At 52.1% G+C, this 18,194-nt stretch overlaps 3 protein-coding genes across 6 annotated transcripts; 1 reads left to right on the top strand and 2 right to left on the bottom strand.

Annotated features, from left to right (window-relative positions):
* Window positions 1–1,464: 1,464 nt before the first annotated feature.
* LOC112278095 (uncharacterized) lies at window positions 1,465–2,772 on the bottom strand. The gene is made up of 2 exons (XM_024511160.3): window positions 2,625–2,772; window positions 1,465–2,530 (listed from the first exon to the last, which is right to left on the bottom strand). The coding sequence occupies exons 1-2, from the start codon at window positions 2,658–2,660 to the stop codon at window positions 2,261–2,263; spliced, it is 306 nt and encodes a 101-aa protein (XP_024366928.1). The 5' UTR covers window positions 2,661–2,772; the 3' UTR covers window positions 1,465–2,260.
* A 245-nt stretch (window positions 2,773–3,017) lies between these two features.
* Window positions 3,018–13,449, top strand: LOC112277900 (uncharacterized). Of its 4 annotated transcripts, none has more exons than XM_024510743.3 (10): window positions 3,018–3,119; window positions 4,671–4,759; window positions 5,435–5,515; window positions 5,656–5,700; window positions 6,224–6,701; window positions 6,993–7,089; window positions 7,222–7,314; window positions 7,409–9,372; window positions 9,621–12,312; window positions 12,711–13,449. In XM_024510743.3, exons 2-9 carry the CDS (start codon window positions 4,740–4,742, stop codon window positions 12,306–12,308), a joined length of 5,466 nt encoding a protein of 1,821 aa, XP_024366511.2. In that variant the 5' UTR covers window positions 3,018–3,119; window positions 4,671–4,739; the 3' UTR covers window positions 12,309–12,312; window positions 12,711–13,449. The 4 variants fall into 4 exon arrangements, with proteins under 4 accessions (XP_024366511.2, XP_090104007.1, XP_024366513.2 ...); XM_090247881.1 differs by having other exon boundaries at window positions 3,027–3,627; XM_024510745.3 differs by having other exon boundaries at window positions 3,027–3,627; window positions 9,621–12,276.
* A 1,668-nt stretch (window positions 13,450–15,117) lies between these two features.
* On the bottom strand, window positions 15,118–17,049 carry LOC112278173 (chitinase-like protein 1). Its single transcript, XM_024511347.3, has 3 exons — window positions 16,640–17,049; window positions 15,971–16,127; window positions 15,118–15,838 (listed from the first exon to the last, which is right to left on the bottom strand). The coding sequence occupies exons 1-3, from the start codon at window positions 16,974–16,976 to the stop codon at window positions 15,445–15,447; spliced, it is 888 nt and encodes a 295-aa protein (XP_024367115.1). The 5' UTR covers window positions 16,977–17,049; the 3' UTR covers window positions 15,118–15,444.
* Between the last annotated feature and the right edge of the window lie 1,145 nt (window positions 17,050–18,194).

Consider the following 18,194-nt stretch of genomic DNA (forward strand, 5'->3'; position numbering starts at 1 on the left):
TTCATCAGATATGTATGTATTAATATTTTTATATCTACAATATTATATAATTGTAAGATTTTGTGGATTCTTTATACTTTTTTATTAGCTATTTAGTTATATCTCTATGTTCAATTTTTTTTATATTTTATATTTTATTTTTTATTTTCTGATTTTCTATAATAAATATTATCTAAGTTTTATATAAGTATAAGCTTAGGCTACTTGCACACCCCAAATTGCTATACTTACATCTATTGCATTTATACACATACTTAATGCATTTATTTGGGTGCTTTGCTTATCTCCTATAAATAGATTTAAAGATGACTTCTTTTTCCTCTTTCTTATCTTGGTATGGATCTTAGTCTTAGCACAAGTCCCATATTTTCTTTCCCTCTTCTTTGTCAATTTTTGGTCAAATTAGCAAATCAGCCAATCAAATGCCTTTATTTTCTTAAGAGTACAATTTGATATATGTGTTTAACAACTTGGAGTGTGCATGTAGTATGAGCCATAAGTACATTGTATTTTAATTCATATATCTAAATTTATAACATTTCTATGTTTAACTAAAATGCATCTTATATTTTTATTAGTTTAATAAGTTTGATTTTTTTATAAGAAGTGTTAATTATTATTTTTAATTAAAATTTTAAAAATTATTCAAAAATATCTATTATAAAATTTATTTATATTCATATAGATTTGATGCTAAAGAGATGTGTATGAATAATATCATCTTCTACAATGTCAATTTGCACTCTTGTCATAATTTTTTTATTCTTTGATTTTTTTAATCCTGATAATTTTTTGCTTCTCAACTTTTTTTTTCTTAAAAAAAAAAATCAATAACATTTAGGTTTATTTTTTTTGAAATTTGGAATTTTCATTGTTTATTAGATATAACTTTTAACATTAAAAAAAATAAAGATTGATATTAATAAGATAATGATACTTTTAAGATATAGAATAAGAAGATCTTTATACTTAATAGATATACTGAGATGCAACACAGTAAAAATCTTTTAGTTGGTAGAAATCAAGAAACTTCACTTGGATTGTCTTATACATAAAAATAAATTAACTCAAAAGCTTATAAAGAAAAAAAAATGGATTTCTATAATTTTTTTTCTTATAATGTATAAATAGTATTGTTACATAGAATTTTTATTTTCATTGTCTCAAAAAGCAATAGTTTTGAAAAGTTGAGAAAATATGTCGAATTTTTTATGAAGTGATCATTAAAACTATAAAAAAATATCAAAATTTTTATATATTTTTAAAGTTATTAAAATTGAGCCATGAATAAATATATTTAGACTTGTTCTATTTAAATGATATGGTCCATTTCATAACCTTTTTTAACTCTCTATAATATCTAAAGACTAAGACTTTTGAAAGATAATTTTTCTTTACCAAATGCAAAACTTGAATAAGGCTTTTAATCCACAATCTTTCAAGTGGACTTCAAGATATGAAGTCTCCTTCATTGATTATGACAAAGATACAACAAACTATTAGTATACATTACAATAACCTTTGCACACATAATCTCTAAACACAATTAAAACACTACAAATATCTTAACATATAAAAGGATATGAAATCTTTTCCAAAGTTTTAAAATCTTTCAAGAGATTATAGTCCAACAATCCTATACTTTTACCAACTGATAAAAATCCTTAAGACCTTTATTGCTTAGCAATAAATATCTTCTCTATAAAATGAACTTTGACTTATCAATAACAAAACATGATATCTAAAAGAACAACAAAAAAAATTAGAAACGACACAAAACTCAGCAATTTAATATATACAAAAAATATCATTAATTCCTCCATTAAATGTCTTCAATTACTCCCTGCTACTCAATACAGTAAGTCATAATTCACAATCACAAATTAATAAAATTCCACATTGACTTCACCATCAAAGGCAAGTGTTTAGTCAATTTGAACAATTACACTAACAGACTTAACACTTAAACACTATTTCAAAAAAAAAAGAAAAAAAAGAAAAAAGAATTCAAGTAGAAAAAGCAGGAAAAACAACACCAAAATTTGACCAATCATCTAGGTTAAATTTAGTACAACTAGATTGTCATGGGAGCTCCTCTTGTTAATGTGATGGCCCAAGAGTGTAAACAAATCTTAGTAATGCAGAAAGAATGAAGCAATGTTGTGAAGAGGTGGTGTCACAATGGGTGGCGTTGCTGATTGCGGCGCGTCCTTGGTGTCCTGCCAGACTCAGCGCCATGTCCACTGCCCACGACCTTCCGCTACACAACAACGTCCACAGAGATTGCAGTTTCGCACGGCAACCCCTCCGATACGGTCCCATCCAGCTCGGAGCACCCACCACACACGGGAAAGCACAGGAAACACTCACTCACACTCACACACACATACACACACGCACGCATACAACAGTGTGGCTTCTGATGCGCCGCGCCAATCTGAGAGGGGCATGCCTGAGGGTCCAAGTCCGCGAGCCTAGCCATTCCTGGCCTTGACGCCCACCAACAACGAGCACCCAGGGAGCAGCGAGGCTGCAGCATGACAACCGCCCGTCAAAGTGATCCGCAACGCAACGCAAGGAAACCAAACAGCACCCCAGATACAAAAAAGGACAGCGTGACCAACCTTGTCGAGAAACGGGGGAGCACTAAATAAGGTCATTCCAACATTGAAGTGCAGCGAGGCCAAGGATTGGTCGGGATCTCTGACGCCTCGGGGCGAGGATGGGATGATGATTCACAATCCGTGGCGTTTGCTGCGGCGTCTACCGTGTCTCCCTCCCTCCCTCCCTCCCTCGGTATCCTGCCCGACCTGCACCCTTCTCTTTCTCGCTCCCGCGTTCCCAACACGCTCCCCATGCCACCCCGTCCGTTCCCGCTCGCGGTTGCCGTGCCCCCGACCTCGCAGCGCTGTACCCGACCTTCAGACGGACGATGCGCCGACCGGAGGTCAAAGAAAACCAGGCGTAGATCCAGGGGGTAGGGATGACGGTGAGCGCTGAGGGGGATTGATGGTACGGCGTCGCAATGCAATTGCAACTAGAACCGGAACTGGAAATCGAGCGATCTCGGAGATACGAGAATACAGAGGCGTAGTTCAATTGTGCGAAGCGTGCTCAGGGTCCGTTTTTCCCTCCCTCGTTGCGTTGCTGATACTGTCCTGCGTTCCTTCCTTCCACTCTGTTTCGTGCTCTGCCCCTTCTCTTCTTCCTCCTCCTCCTCCCTCTCTCTCTCCCTCTCCCTCCCTCTCCCGCTGCCGTTGCGGCCTCATCTTCGACGTTTTCATCAAGAAAATAGCCGCAGCTGGTCTCGTGTGCGCAGGGAGTGGCCCTCCTTTCCCACGGTTTCTTCACGTCCGGTGGCAATCTGCTGTGCTTCTCGTGAGGCGGGCTTAGTGGCGGGGTTTGTTGTTGGGCGCTGAAGGGTTGGAGTGCGCGTCACGTCTCGACAGGCCAGTAGTTGGTGGGCGGTGTTGGTGCGTACTTGCGTAGGCGAAGCGGGGCAGTGGTGGAGGCGCGCGTCGGAGGGGCTGTGGAAGGACGAGGGTGGGACGCAGAGGAGTCTAGGGTTCGCTGCGTGGGGTGAAGAATATTGATCCGCGGCCGCGGGGAGTCATTTAATGCAGTTAGGTATGTGGGAGTGGGTTTTCTTGGTCGCGGGATGGGCGCGGAGAGCGATGGAGGGGACAGAGCGGGAGGGGTGTGTGGTTGATGGGTGGGGGGTTGGGGTTGGAGCGTTGTGCGAGGGGAACGGGGCGTTGATAATGTTTGCGAGCGATTAGGTCATTGGGCGACCGATTGCCCGGCGGGGGTAGGGTCGGGGATTGTGACTAGAGAGTGCGTCGGATCCGGGCGACAGCATGAGCGAGCGTGTTTCCGTGCGTGTTTTGGAAGCACGGTGTGTGTGTTCTGTAGTACTCGTTTGTGTTTAGACGAGTGTTTATTTATTTATTTTATCGGCGTGGAATTAAAGTTTGTGCGACGGAGTGGGCACGGAGCCTGGGGTAGAGTAGTGCATGGTGATGCGCGTAGGAATGTAAGTACGAAGCATTCGGAGAGGTCGATGGTTGTGCACATGAATGAAAAATACGTATCCGACGGCATATGGAGGATCGGCGGGCCCAGCGTGGGAGCTGACCATGCGCCATGGTTGGTTGCGGGCATGGATCTACGTTTGTGCGATTGGGATGATCGATAGTGACATGTTGGAGAAAGGAAGGGGGTGGCAAACGGTGGATGCGAGGAATGGTCTGGGCAGGAAAGACGCGGTAGGTCTGGTGCGGGTGGGGCGGGACTGGAATTAGCGTGACGCGCGCACATTTGTGGTTAGGTTTTCATTGCATCCATGTGTTGGGCGAGTATGAGGGGGAGAAGTAGGGATTCCAGTTGCGGTGAGAAGGTGATCCGTTGGAGTCGTCGGGGGTAGCGAGTGGGCGTCACGCGTGTGTGAGTTGGAGGAAGGAGTGACGGTGTTGATGGTTTGTGATGGAGAAAGAGAATACAAGTGGGATGTTGTGGGAATTGGAGTTAAGCGTGGACCGAGTGCAGCGTAGGCAGTGCTGCGATTGTTGGATTGTTCTGTGGCGTGTAGTGATAAACAGGGTCGGTGTGTCATTGTTGGGACTGATGACAGTCGCGCATTGGACGGGGGATTGGTGGTGTGGTTGGTGCAGGGTACAGTTTGGTGAGCAGAGGGGGAGTTGGTGTTGCACTTGCTGCCGCAGGCAATAGGAGCTCGAAACATGTTGACAAGCGACAGGAGGTACGTGAGCTTTGGTTGGGATGCGTGGTGGGGTGGGTGTAGAGAAGGGATGTTGGGTGTTGGAGTGGTGAGAGTAAGATCCGGTTTGCTGCAGCGTGTCATTGGTGGCCGTAGTTTTGGTGAAGAGGGTGTACAAGAAGTTAGGGGCGTCGGCACGGTATGGAAAGGTGGGTTGTATGGAAGAGCCAAGGTAGGTCGTGGTGTGGGAAGAGACGTGTGGGTGTGGTTGTGCGGGTGGATGTGGGAGAGACCGCGGTGGATGGAAGCTGGGCGTAAGATGGCGGCAATTATGCGGCATTGGTTTGGACGGAGTTGGTGATAGGAGACAATGGGTAGTGCAGAGCGGAAGGAGGGTCAGTGCGCATGGGGATGACGAGAGGTGTATTTGGGAAGGGGGGAAGCGCATATGGGGAGGGCTAGTGTGGCGCACAGGAGTGTTGGTGCAGCGATGAGTGGCATCGGGGTTGGCAGGATAGGTATATGTGGAAATGGGAGTGGAGAAGGAATGTGAGGCGAAGTGGGAGAAGATTGCGGAGAGGCAGTGTTGTAGGCGGATGCGTGTGGATAGGTGGGAGCAGTGAACGTAGGAGCGCAGGGTGGTTTATGATGAGCATGTTTGGCGGACGTTTGGGCGACGATTGAGGGGCGGGGTGGATGTGGGGTGTGTGTGTGCAGGGCGAGCTCGGCCCGGCGAGGTTTGCAAGTTTTGGGGAAGATACCTGCAGTACCTAAGCCTATCAACCTGCCAAGCCAACGGTGAGGTCATGTTGATCGGAGAGAGTGGTTGAGAGGTTGGGGCGTGGATGGAGACGCAAGCGGCGATGAGTTTGTGGTTGGGTATAGGGGGTGGATGTATGGCGCGCGGTGCTGAAGTAGATGTGGGCGTTGTTTTGTAGGTTGGAGAATCGTGGACTGGACCCGAATGTGGAGATCGTACCAAGGTAGTGGCTTTTTGTGGAGATGGGAAGAGTTGAGTTGGGTGAATTGTGGTGCGGACGTTGGGCGTGGCGATCCGGTAGTGAATGTGGTGGGGGATGTGTGGTGCAAATGGGTGTGTTGTATGGGATGGTTTTGTGCGGGGACGCGTGGGTGTGTCATGTGGGTTGTGTCGGGTGACGGGAATCATGTAGGATGTGGTGGTTGGGGGAGGGAAGAGGTGAGAGCTGGGGTTGGATGTCGGGCAAGGAATTGATGGTTGGATGTAGTTTGCCGGGAGTGGTTGTGAAGAGGGTTGTGGTTTTGTGGGAGACGTGGTGGGTGGTGTTGGATTGGGCGAAGTTGGGGGTGGGGGTTGTGTCGCGGTGGCGTGGAAGCGGTGAGTGGCGGTTGGGATGAGTGAAGATTGTGGATGGTTTGGGTGGGTGGAGTACGGGCGGTAGGACGTGGGCAGAGCGGGAAGGGGTTGCGCGCGGAAGTGCAGGAGGTGATGACGATGGGTTGTTGGGTGCGTGGTGTTGTGCGCAGGGGTAGTTTGAGCTGGGGATCTGGTGGGACTTCGCCGTCGACGAGTAGCAACGCATGGGGGAGTCCAGCACAGGCATCGTCTCCGCCTAGTGGCACTGGAGTATGGGGACCAAAGGCGGGTGCAGCATCCGGGGGCAGCAGCGGGACGGGTGGAGGGGCAACGTCGGGGAGCATTCCACGTCCGGGGTCGGGAGGCGGCGGCGCGCGTCCGCAGTCAGCGGAAAGTGTGGGGCAGACGCAGCAGGCGGGCGAGTCGTTTGGAGGAAATACGAACTCGAGCAGCGCGTGGGGTGCGAGGCCGTCTTCGGCTTCTGGAGTGTTGGGGCAAGCGCAACCGCTGCTGGCGCAGGCGCAAGCTCAAGCCCGTCCTCGGAGCGCGGACATTTCACGGCCGAGTCGGAACCTGTCGGAGTTTGGGGATGAGTCGGGAGAGTCTACTCCACCGGGCAGCGCATCATGGGCGACGCGGCGCAGGCTGGTAGGATATGGATGGGTTGATGGATTTCGTGGGGAATGCAGTGGGCATGGGCGTGGTGGAGACGAGAGAGGGTGGGTGAGCAGAGCAGTTGGGGACGCAGTGTGAGGTGGTGGTGGGCGAGAAAGTGTGGGAGCAGGCGGAGGAGGATGGGTGGTGGTGTGGAGGCACGTGAGTAGCAGTGGGCAGCATCGGAGGGCGGAGCAAGTAGGGGCAGTTAAGGGGTGGGAATGAGAGGGTGTGACGAGTGAAAGTGTGGCGAACTGATGGATGAAAGGGGTGTGTGTGGGTCAGGGGGAGGAGGGTCACCAGGCGTCGCGGTTTCAGCTGACGAGGACAGACTTTCCTACATTGGGGTCGGAGAAGAACCCAGACCTGCGTCCACAACAGAGTAAGCGTGGTTGGGGGGAGTAGATGATTGCGTGATTGATGGTTGTGGGTGCATTTGATGGAGGAGTGGAGTGGACGTGGACGTGGGCGTGTGGATGGATGGTGAGGCGTGAGGCGTTTGTGTAATGTGCAGGCAATTCAGGCGCGGAGCGTGGACCTCTGGTGGATGCGAAAGGGGCGCATGGCGAGGAGAGGAGGGCGCCTACGCCACCACCTGGTCCTCATGGTAAGGACGTCGGACACGGTGCTTTGAGGTTGGGGGGTAGGGGCAGATCGCGTACGGTACGGTAGGCTGACGAGCGCGTGTTGTCGTGGTGCAGAAGAGGTTCCAGCAAGGCCTCGCAGCGCCGGGTACGGGCATCCAGAGCGGGGTGGTCCGGAGAACTGGAGGAGAGAGGCGCCAGCATTCCAAGGACCAGTTCCGCGTGCGGAAGGGAACTGGCACTGGGATGGGCCATCAGGAAGGCCAGCATACGGCGGGCAAGGTCCTCCCCCGGACAGTTGGAGACGGGAGGGTGGTCCAGCAGACGAGAACTGGCGGCGGGGAGGAGCTCCACCGGTGGGTCAGTATGGGTCTGCACCGGGGCCTGGTCACTATCCGCACGAGGGGCCAGGGTTCATGCACGGACCTCGGTTCGGCCCGGGGCCAGCACATTTTGGTCGCGGAGCGGGAGGTCCTGGCGGATACGGTCACCACGGGGAGGCGTACGGGAACGCAGGACCGCTGTTGCGACCAGGGGGGCCGATGCACCCGATGAGGCCGAACATGTATCAGGGGCCGGTGCCGTACGAGGGATTCTATGGGCCTCCAGGGCCGGGGTACCAAGGGATGGAGGATCCGGAGCGGATGATGATGGGGATGGGCGGGGGGCCAGGGCCATACGGCGGATATCTGCCGCACAGGGGGCCACCTCCGGAAGCGTTCGGGCGGTTCGGGCACGGGGGCATGAAGCAGCAGGGGCCGCGGCACTCGCGAGAAGGGAACTTGCGAGAGCGCGGCGAAGCGGTGGGAGAAGGGTATCACGAAGGTCCGAACTACCACAAAGAAGGTGGTGAAGGTGGCGGGCACAAGGATGGAAGGGGGTACGAGGAGCGGTTCAACGGGGGGGTGGGTGGCGGTCACGAGGTGGGCGACAACCGCAGAGGCGGGATGATTCGGGGAGGCGGTGGGGGGGTGGACGTTCGCGGGCACGCACAGGGAAGCGCGTCCGGCGTGCATCACGGCGGGCAGGGGCACCGTGACTGGGGAGCAGCCGCAAGCAGCGACGAGCCGATGGATTTTACGAAGCCGGTGTTCGAGGAGGAAGCGCGGTCGTCATCCGGCGGTGGTTCGGGAAAGCAGTCGCCGGTGTATGCAGAGGAGAAGGGGGCGGGCGGAGGGGAGGTGAAGCGGGAGATTGCGAAGGCGGATGCGGAGAAGAGCGCGGTGGATGCGGAAGCAGTGAAGGGCGAAGAGAAGACGTCCGTAGTTTCGGGAGAAGTGATTGGGGACGGTGAGGAATCGAGCGCGGCGAAGGCGAACTCGGAGGGCGGAGACGATGCGGGCATGAAGGAGGAGGGCGAGACAGAAGCTGTGCGAGCGGGAGTAGAGGAGGAGGAGGTGGGGAAGGAGGTGGTGGTGAAGGAGGTGTTGGTGAAGGAGGTGGTGGAGAAGGAAGTGGTTTCAAAGGAGGTGGTTGCAAAGCTTGTGACGAAAGACAAGTGGGAGAGGGGCAGCAGGCGAGTCGACGGTCAGAGCCAAGGGCGTGAGGCAGGTGGGAATGCGGGAGGCTCAAATGTGCGATCGAGCTCTCACAGCGGCGGTGGGAAGTCGAGTGTCGTTGGGGGCTTTGCGCGAAACGGCGAAGCAGATGTTTCCGGCGGCGCACAATGCGTGCGTCAGTCGAGCGAGGGGATGTCGGAGAAGTCGGAACCGGAGGTCCCTAAAGGTAACGAGAAGGGGCGGATGTTTAGGCGTCCGGAGAGCCCGAAGGTCCAGGTCGGTCGCGGCGAGGGCGATGTTCCGGATGGCAGTGCGAGTCTACCAGGCGCTGGGCACGAGAGCAGCGGGAAGGAGGTGGCGAAACCGAAGGGCAAGGCGTCTTCCCACGACGTGGAGAAGGAGTGGAGGCCGAAAGTTCCGATTGCAGAAGTGAGTCCGAGGCATCATGCGGGTGGTGCAGCTCAGGCGTCGAAAGCGAGCGGCGGCGGTTCCGCAGGAGCAGCGGAGGGCACGAAGAGCAAGAGCTCGGAATCCGAGAATGGACCGCGGGGTGTGTCGAGGGCTGATAACATTGAACCACAGGTGGGGTGCGTTGGGGTGGCCGTTGTTTGGGGTGCAATATGTGTCGTTTGGGCGGGTGATGCGAGGGCATGGGGACAGATGTGTTGGCAAGGCGTTTGTGCAGTGTGAGGAAGGAGGTTGGGTCGGGTAGTGTGGACAGACGAGTGGTGTGATGGGTGACGTGGTAAATGCAAGTGTGAGGTGGAGGCGGGAATGTGTGGTGGGAGCGTGCTGACAATGGTTGTGTGGGGCGTGAAATGGGTGTGTAGCGGGGGTCAGCGAAGGAGAAGGCAGCTCAGAGGTCAAACCGATTGGCGAAAGAGGAGGAGGAATGGGTGAAAGAGCAGAAGGCGAAGGCGAGGGCAAAGCTGGAGGAGCTGAATCGAAGATCCAGTGGCGCAGCGGGAGGTGGAGGCAAGGAAGCAAGCGCGGTGGAGGTGTCGGGGGAGGTGGAAGAGAGTCAGGAAGGCGTGGAGGATGTCGGGGCGGTGGAGGCAGAGGCAGTGGCGCAGGGCCTCGGGAGCAGTAAACGTGGCGGGCGCAACGAACACGGGAAGCGGGAGCGGGACAGGAAGGCGAGCGGGCGGAAAGGTGGAGTAGGAGAGGTGGATCGAGGTAAAGTGGGTGTGGGTGGTGCGATGGGAGCGGGCCCTAGCGCGAGCGGTGGTGCCGTACTGAGCACCCCGGTGGGTGCGGGTGTTGGTGAAGGACAAGGCCAACAGGCGAACTCGCAGCGCGAGGGTCGGCACAGGGGACGGCCGGAGAAGAAGCAGGTGATTGCGAGGGTGGAGGAAGTGGAGCGGTCGGTGGGAGGGGGTAGTGCGTCGAGCGGCGTCCCTGCGGCAGGCGGCAGCGGGGGCTGGAGCATGGAGATTGTGGCAGCGCCGGAGGCGGATTCAGGAATCGCAGGCCATGTGGGTACAGGCAGCACGGAGGGGTCAGGCAGCCTGCGTAAGAGCGAGAGCAGTCGCACGAGCAGGAACACAGAGCGTCCAGAGGCTCCAGTGGTGATGATGGCGGAGAGCATTCAGTTTGGTGACATAGTGGTATCGGAGCTCCACAGCACGGAATTCCACATCTCCGGGAGCGAGCAGGGCGCGGATGCAGGCGTGAGCGGGTGGCACGGGGACGCGGGGAAGGAGGCGAGCTTGTCGGGCGATGCTCTGACGGGCGACGAAGGGTCGGCGGTGTCGACGAACGGAGACGGTCCCAGCAAAAGGATGCAACGCAAGGGTCGGGGTGCTCGGCGTCCGGGGAGAAGCGACAGGGGATCACAGGATCAACGGGCGGCGGAGAAGTCTCACGGGATCGATAACCTGGTGTGGGCTCCGGTGCGGTCTCCTGGAAGCGTGGGAGGGACGACGAAGGGAGAGGGGCCTCAATCGGGGTACGGGCAGGAGGAGGGCAGCGCGGCACCGCAGCAAACGCGGGGGAAGAGGGCGGAGATGGAGCGGTACACTCCGAAGCCTCTGATGAAGTATCAGGAGGCTTCGGAGCAAGCGAGTGGGACCCCGCATCAGCACACACAAGGGGGACAGAACCCGGGCTCTGGAGGCGGCGTTGGCGTTGGCACGGGGGCGGTGGCGGTGGTGGAGGGTGCAGGGGTTGGTGTTGGAGAAAGCAAGCAGTCGTGGTCTTTTGGAGACGCGAGGGGTAATCAGGAGGCGAAGGCGGTGGATGGTGGGAGTAAGGGCGGGAGGTCGCATGGATCTTGGCGGCAGAGGAGCTCCGGAGGCGAGCGGGTGAGCGAGAGCGCGAGGGAGGGGAGCGGTGTGGAGTCTGCAGGATCGGGTCACGGGGATGCAGGACATCAGCAAGTTCAGCGGCAGGATCAGAAGTACGGTGGCGGAGGAGGTGGGGGTCGTCGCAATCAGTCGGGATCGGAGCAGGTGATAGCGGGTGCACAGTCGACGGCGGTGGGTGGTGGCCCAGGGTCTGGCGCAAGCGCAGGGCCAAGCCCAGGTTCAGGCCCAGTTGGAGGTGGCGGTCGAGGTCCAGCGGCGGGTGGCGCGCAAGCGTCGGAGAGGGAGCATCCGGCGGACAAGAAGCTGTATCAGCCACCACGGCCGGCGTCTGTGTCTGGTCAGCGCGGTCAAGATTATCGCGGGCATGGTCCTTACGGATCGGAGCACAAGGGGCAGGAGCAGGGCAGTGGAGCACATTCTCGGCAGGCGAATGCAGGAGCAGATAGGGGTGCTGCATTGGAGAGCGTGGGGTCGCAGCAGCAGCGCAACAGCGGTGGGCATCATGCGAGGAACCAGAGTGCGGAGAAGGAGCAGGGCCCGAGCCACCAGGTGTATCTGACCCCACACGCACAGCAGAAATCGCAGGGTGCAGGAGGGTTGAAGGAGTCGAGTCAGGCGGTGTATCGGGAGAGGGAAGGGCAACAGCAGCAGCTGGGTCCTCGGGGTGCAAGCCAGCATGGCGGGGAGGGCGGTGAGCTGGGGCCGTACAATAGCAACAGCAACAGGGGAAGGGCGGAGAGAGATCAGGCGGGGAGGGCGCCTTCGGGTGCGCAGAGAGGGCAGGGTCAGTGGCAACAGACGGGGGGCAACGAGGGGTTTCGGTCAGGTGCGTCGCGGACGCATGGTCCGGAGAGAGACGGAGGGGCGAGTCGTGAGGCGAGCAGGATGGAGGCGTCGAAGCAGCAGGCAGCGGAGGCGCAACGGGGTCAGCAGTCGGAGCAGTCGGGGCAGCAGCAGAACAAAGGAGGGCAGCAGGCAGGGGCGGTGGCGATTCCAAGCGCGAAAGCAGAGAGCGGGGGGTGGGTGGGAGAAGGTGGGAGTCCGCCGGTGGGACGTGGAAGGGATTACAACCAGGGTCGGAGGGGACGGTTGGGTGGTCGTTCAGGTCCTCGGAACGTGGAGATGGAGCATCGACGGGATCCTCAAGCGTCGAAGCAACGGCTGGTAATTGATGCTACAGGTGGGGCTGTGCCAAGTCAAGTTGGAGGTTAGCAAGGTTAGTTATTTGTCGTGCCCTTGATGGGGAATAGGGAGAGAGGCGGACGGGGAATGGGATGGGGTGAGGATGGGCGTGGGTGGAGTAGGGTATGGTGGGGATGGAGCACGTGGGCGGGCATGAAGTAGTAATAGCGATGCAGAGAGGTGGAATGCATGAAGACGGAGGGAGTGAAGGGGTCGTGGGTGTGGTTGGTGGATGGGGAGGCGTAGAAGGCCGATGGGTTTGGAGTAAGCATGGGGTTTGCAGGGGGTGGGGGTGACGGTGCGGACGTAGAGTGGCGCAGGCGAAGTGGTTGGAATGAGGTTTCGGAAGTTCAGGTTTGTTGCATGAGGGGGTGAGGTGGTGGTGGGGATGAGGTTGCGGTTGGGCTGAATCGTGATGAGAATGTGTTTCAGGAGGTTTGACGCGCGGATAGGCGGGGCGTCGCGTGGGTGTTGGCGTGGAACGTGTGGATGAGGTGGGGGGGGGGGGGGGGGACAACGGAGCGTGTGGTGGAAATGTGGGCGTGGCGGCCACAGATGGAACGAGCAGTGGTGTGGGTGTGGTGCGGGCAAGTCGTTGGACGCAGCGGGTGGCATTGTGGCAGCTGTGGCAGTGAGGAGGGGACGTGTGCGGCTTTTGCTTGGCGGGGACATTGGTGCGAACGACAGCTTGGGCAGGCGCCGCGGACGAAAAGGGTGCGAGGGAGGGGCTGAAGAGGTGTGACGGGGTGTGAAGTGCAGGGTCACATCAGAGCAAAGCGTGGGCGGGATAGATGAGTGCGTGTACTGTGGTGTTAGGACGAAGTGGAGGGCTGTTAAAAGGCAACGACTGATTCCCGAGTAGGAGCTCGCTGTACAAACTTGTGTCTGTAAGGTCCTTGGTTTCGCAATCATGGTGTACCACTACAGTAGTAGTCGTTGAGGGAGTAGAAGTATACCTTCTTTTTACATGGTGTACTGAGGTTTGGAGAACACTTGATGATTGAAATTGGCGGGTTTTGATTCAATGCTTTATCTCGATTGGAGGCATTTTGAAGTGTACACTGAGGAGCCGGAGTGGCGTGAGACTGGTTCAGCTAATTGTTTAATCGTACCTGGGTCGATTAAATGTCGATCCTAAATTTATGTCACTTTTTTATTGGATTTTTCTGCACGAATTATCGCTCTTGTTGAAGCGCCCTTCTCTAACGCTGAGCAGTTGCATCGTGCCGGCTGCAGTGTGAAAAAGAATGATAGACTTCGGTTTGTTGCGTAGTGCTTTTTTCGGATTTGTTTTTTGTTTGTTCGAATTGGGTATTCCTACTGGAGTACACAGTAGGGAGGTAGTCGCTGTGCTTTGCAGCGAGGTTGTCCAAATTGTTGGTTTAGTTTTTTTTTGAGTTTTGGTGTTATTAATTCATGTTGTGGAACCCCGAGTGCTCAGGTGGGGGAGGAGGGCACATTACCTTCCCATGTTTCACAACAATCAAATGTGATCGTTCGTCTTGCTTGCCCCTTGTAGTTTGCAACCATTACCTCATGAACCTGACGTCAACCATGTGTGACTGCCCTTCTATTCGCTTCGAGTACCCAACAACTAAATATATACTTTCCATGTAGTCTTTTCATTAATACCTTGCCAGATATATTTTAGTGTAGAGGTGGCATGATTGCTGGCATTGCACAGCTTTGAGGCTTAGATGACTTTTCCAGCCATTCCAAGGTGATGACCACCTGACGTACCTGGGACTAGAACTTCTCATAAACCTTAACCAAGGGGTTTTGTGCCATAACCCATCCTTTTCTTTACAACATGAAGTACAAGTCATGAGGGTTTTCACAATAGGGGGTGTGACACATAGGAGATGTGTGGATGAACATAATGTTCAATTATGTTAAACCATGATGGAGGCTTTTGTTTGGAAAATAAAAAAAGATAACAAGAATGAAATTTTTTTGGAGAAATAAGTATCTGGTGTGCTCCAAAAGAAAAAAAGAAAAAAAGAGAAAAATTAACAGTCATTTTTGCATTTGATCCCTCAACCAACATATAGTCACACTAAACCACCAACTTCATCCTTGTAGTTTGTCAATTATTGGTGGGTTTGGAATGGACTTGGAATCGTTTTACATGAAGAACTATTGTTTTTGGATTTGTGCAAGGGTAGTTTAAGGTAAGGTCTATGGGATGGTTCAGGAACATGACATAGTTTAAGGTATTTTGACATTAGCGTGGATAAAGGAGAACTTAATAAGTGAAGGGTGGAGGAGGAAGATTTGCTTAATCTAAAGTATTGAGGTGGCATTATGGTCTAGGTAAGGCACTTCTACCTCCTCTTTCTCAATTTCCACCTCTTTTATTGTCACAAGCACTTACTAATTTTGTAGTTGGATAGTATTAGCTTGGCATGCTCTATGTTGGAGTTTCTTGTGACAACCTTTGGATCCAAGGTCAGCATCTTGTCAACAATTCACCAAGTTGTGATTGGCTAGTTTAGGTTTTCACCAAGTCTTTCACGACTCCTTTTATAGAGGTTGACAATCACAAATGATGACTTTATTAAGAAGATTAATACATCCTTCTCCTTTTTTAAAGATCAATGTCATCATTCATTTTCTTATTTATTTATTTATTTATTACTATTTTTATTCTTAAATTATAAAGATTGAACGAACTTCGTTTTTTGCCAGTGCCCGATAATGTTCATGTCGACTTTCTCCCAATGCTTTCAAGTTCACACACAAGCTCTGGAATAATTGAAAAGGACACACTCGAATTACAGCTTCAGCGCAATTACTGCATTGCAGTAAAATGTAAAACAATTCATAATGTTACATTGACTAACAAAGAAATCATATGAAATTTACTCAAATTCAGTTATTAGACAATTAGCTAATCTAGAGCGAATATACAGCTCGATTTAATGGTCTGCACAATTGTACAATAATGCAGCACAGGCAGCAATGCTCCTGACCTTGCGCAAACATACGTAATCTATCTTATTCTCATATTGAAGCTGACCGAGGTTAGTTTATTGCGAAGACAACGGATACAGGGACCGAACCATCACACTACACTATAATCTCACCAGCAAAGAGTTCAAAATGGTGATAAGTTAGATCCGACATTCAGCTTCATAGTATCTATTACACATCAATTCATCTCCACCTACATTGATGCATAGGCCAGTGGAATAACACCTTGCAGACCGCAATCTAGATTTGAGCCCGGGTCATCCAACTGGAAGGTGTCCCTGAGGAAGGTCAAGTAGTGGGAGATTCGTGACTGCATGCGAGGATCTTCGCCGTGGCCGCATTCGACATCACTTGCCTTGACATTGATGGTCATGCCGAAGCCAGGCTTGCGATAAGCGAGGGTGTCATTCTTCGTCGGCACCCACTTGCCAATCATAATCTCGTGAGGAGATGGTCTCGTCTTGGCAGGCGTCATCCAGTACCAAACAGCTGCTTGCCACGCAATGGTTTCGTTCTGGGAGAGAATTTCAGGGTGGTGTAACAGGTCCTGCTTCAAAGCCACTCCTGTGGGACCATAGTTGTAGTTCCTGAAACCAACAGAGAGTCATGACTCTACCTCAGAAGCCGAAGACATAATCAACGAAATTTGGCAATTAGACCTGACTGTGTGTAATCCTCTCAAACTGATCAACTTTACATGCCACCTTCACAGCTCGTACCAGTAGAGGGGAAACGCTCCACGTCCGTAGTAACCAGCACCCGGTGCGCAAGGGTACATCAAATCGCCCGTCTTGCAGTAATCCTTTTCAGGCGCGAGCTCTTGGTTGTAGCACAGTCCCCACGCTGTAGGACCGTCCTTAGCTCCACTCCATCCACCTGTTAACCAAATGACGACGGTTGTGTGTAAGTTTTTGCCTGTCTATATCTGTAGGACACAACAACGCATCGACACAGCCAAGGCCACAAAATCATTCAACTTCAAGAGCCGTTCCGGTTGCTGCCTGTGAGAAAGAATTAAACCTGTCCTTAAGTACAAAACCCCAAAGAGAGTCACAAAGGATGAAGTCAGACATCGATTAACAGGAGAGGGATGCAATGGAGGGAAACCGATAAGATTTCCAGCAAAGTGACCACTCTCCCTGCCTGCAAACGCCTGACCGACCTGCAATGACCACCGGCTATTGCAGCCATAGCTCACAATTCAAAACGGTTCCCCTCCAATGCTGCGCAAACCTGCGCTTCTGGAAGTGGAGTCTCAACCATGTCGTACATCTCTGGCTTGGACGGCATTGAGACGAGAGCTAACCATGGAGAAGGAAATCAATAACACGATAAAAAATATCATTTCTCACCCCGACCCTTGCATCTCAGCATTTACTCAGACTTACACGAGGTTTCGTGCGCGACATGAGCGAAGAACGCCGAGAGCTCCCGCTTCTGCACATCCTCGCCACCTACCATGCCAAAGCCGTCCTTCTCGAACATCTTAGCTGCAGCGATAAAGCCGTCGTAGCTCCAGAACCCCTGCGCGTGGGCAGCCTTGTCGTTGCGGTGCTTAAACATGGCCTCGAACATCTCCGCGTTGAACAACTCGCTCACAGTCTTGTTGCAGCCTTTCTCCTTGAACTCCTTGGTGCACACCAGAGCGTTGCTCACCTGCGAGCACGCTCCGAGAACCATAGCCACCAGCAGCACTGCAGCCGCCATCTCCGACGCCCTCCCCATTGCTCACAACTCCACAATGCGACTAACCCACTCCGTTTCACTACTACAGAAGCACCCTTGAGGTACAAGTAGAAGCAGGCTCGAGATGAAAAACGCTAGTGGAGATCCGAGGCTGGACATACAGCGAGAGCTCGTGAGAAGAGGCTTGCTGATTGAGTGCGAAGGCGTCACCTTTGAGCCCTGTCAGATGTGGGGTCTGCAATAATTCATGTGAAAGAGTGGCAACACCCCCCCCCCCCCCCCCCCCCCCATCCCTACCGTCCACCCTTCCCTATATTATCGCCCTCCTCCCACCACCTGAATCTTCTCCCTGAAGCTCACTTACTCACTCACTGCCACAGCATTAACAACCAACACACAACACGACACTGACCACTGCTCCAGCTCTCTTTCAAGCTTCAGCTTGCTAATCCTTTCACAATGTGCCGAGTTTTTGGCGGTGACTGGCATCTAAAGCCCTCGTCTAACTCTGGCTCCGGACCTGGCCAAGCTGCAGAGTTAGCGTTGCCTGGTGTCTCTGTGCGTGATGAGTATGAGATGGCTGTCGTACAGAGCCAAGCTTTTAGTAAAGATGGGCCAAACTGAGTGGCCATTGGGTTCTGGAAGCTCGCACAATGCAACGCCGGTATCCTCCATCTTTTCTGTTTTTTTTGTTTGCCTGCGTTATTATATAATTTGTGTGAGTATTCGTACTTTCTCTTTTGGGGTCTACAGTTCGGGAGGAGGGGGGGAGGGTGTGTGTGTGGGGTGGGATGTGGAATCTCTTTGCGCAGGGACAGGATGTTCTTCGTTTCATTATTGGAGACAATTTTTTGCTGGATGTTGTGAGGTTATTGTAATGCAAACAAGAATAATAATAATAATAATAATAAAAGGGGTAAAAAAGTGAGTGAATAAAAAGTAAATAAGATGATGTTTTTGTCCTTCATGTGTTTGTGCACTGTCTTAAGATGCAAAGCACATGAAAAAGATGGTTGCTATAAACGTAAAAAGAATATGAAATACTTGTCATATTCTTTTGTATAATATTTGGTTGTCAACTTTCTTGATTTGATACTAAAAATAAATAAATTGCAAGCTTACTATATATAGTTCTTCCTTCAGCTATTACACTATCTTTTTGTCATTTGATTTATCTTGTAATATACAAATTTATTGTAGTATTGCAAGTACATGGTAATCAAACGAAACTTGATGATAGTTGTAGTTGTAAGCTTG

Source organism: Physcomitrium patens, chromosome 26 (genome assembly GCF_059467195.1).
Source record: "Physcomitrium patens ecotype Gransden chromosome 26, ASM5946719v1, whole genome shotgun sequence".
Taxonomy (NCBI): domain Eukaryota; kingdom Viridiplantae; phylum Streptophyta; class Bryopsida; order Funariales; family Funariaceae; genus Physcomitrium; species Physcomitrium patens.

Coding starts and splice junctions, on each gene's coding strand:
- LOC112278095 (XM_024511160.3), bottom strand. CDS start 2,660: ATGACCTTATTTAGTGCTCCCCCGTTTCTCGACAAG. Junction 2,531..2,624: donor CTCCCCCGTTTCTCGACAAG/GTTGGTCACGCT, acceptor GTCATGCTGCAG/CCTCGCTGCTCCCTGGGTGC.
- LOC112277900 (XM_024510743.3), top strand. CDS start 4,740: ATGTTGACAAGCGACAGGAG. Junction 5,701..6,223: donor AATGTGGAGATCGTACCAAG/GTAGTGGCTTTT, acceptor TGTTGTGCGCAG/GGGTAGTTTGAGCTGGGGAT. Junction 7,315..7,408: donor GCCACCACCTGGTCCTCATG/GTAAGGACGTCG, acceptor GTCGTGGTGCAG/AAGAGGTTCCAGCAAGGCCT.
- LOC112278173 (XM_024511347.3), bottom strand. CDS start 16,976: ATGGGGAGGGCGTCGGAGATGGCGGCTGCAGTGCTGCTGGTGGCTATG. Junction 16,128..16,639: donor TGTCGCGCACGAAACCTCGT/GTAAGTCTGAGT, acceptor TTTGGTTAACAG/GTGGATGGAGTGGAGCTAAG. Junction 15,839..15,970: donor GGAGCGTTTCCCCTCTACTG/GTACGAGCTGTG, acceptor TGTTGGTTTCAG/GAACTACAACTATGGTCCCA.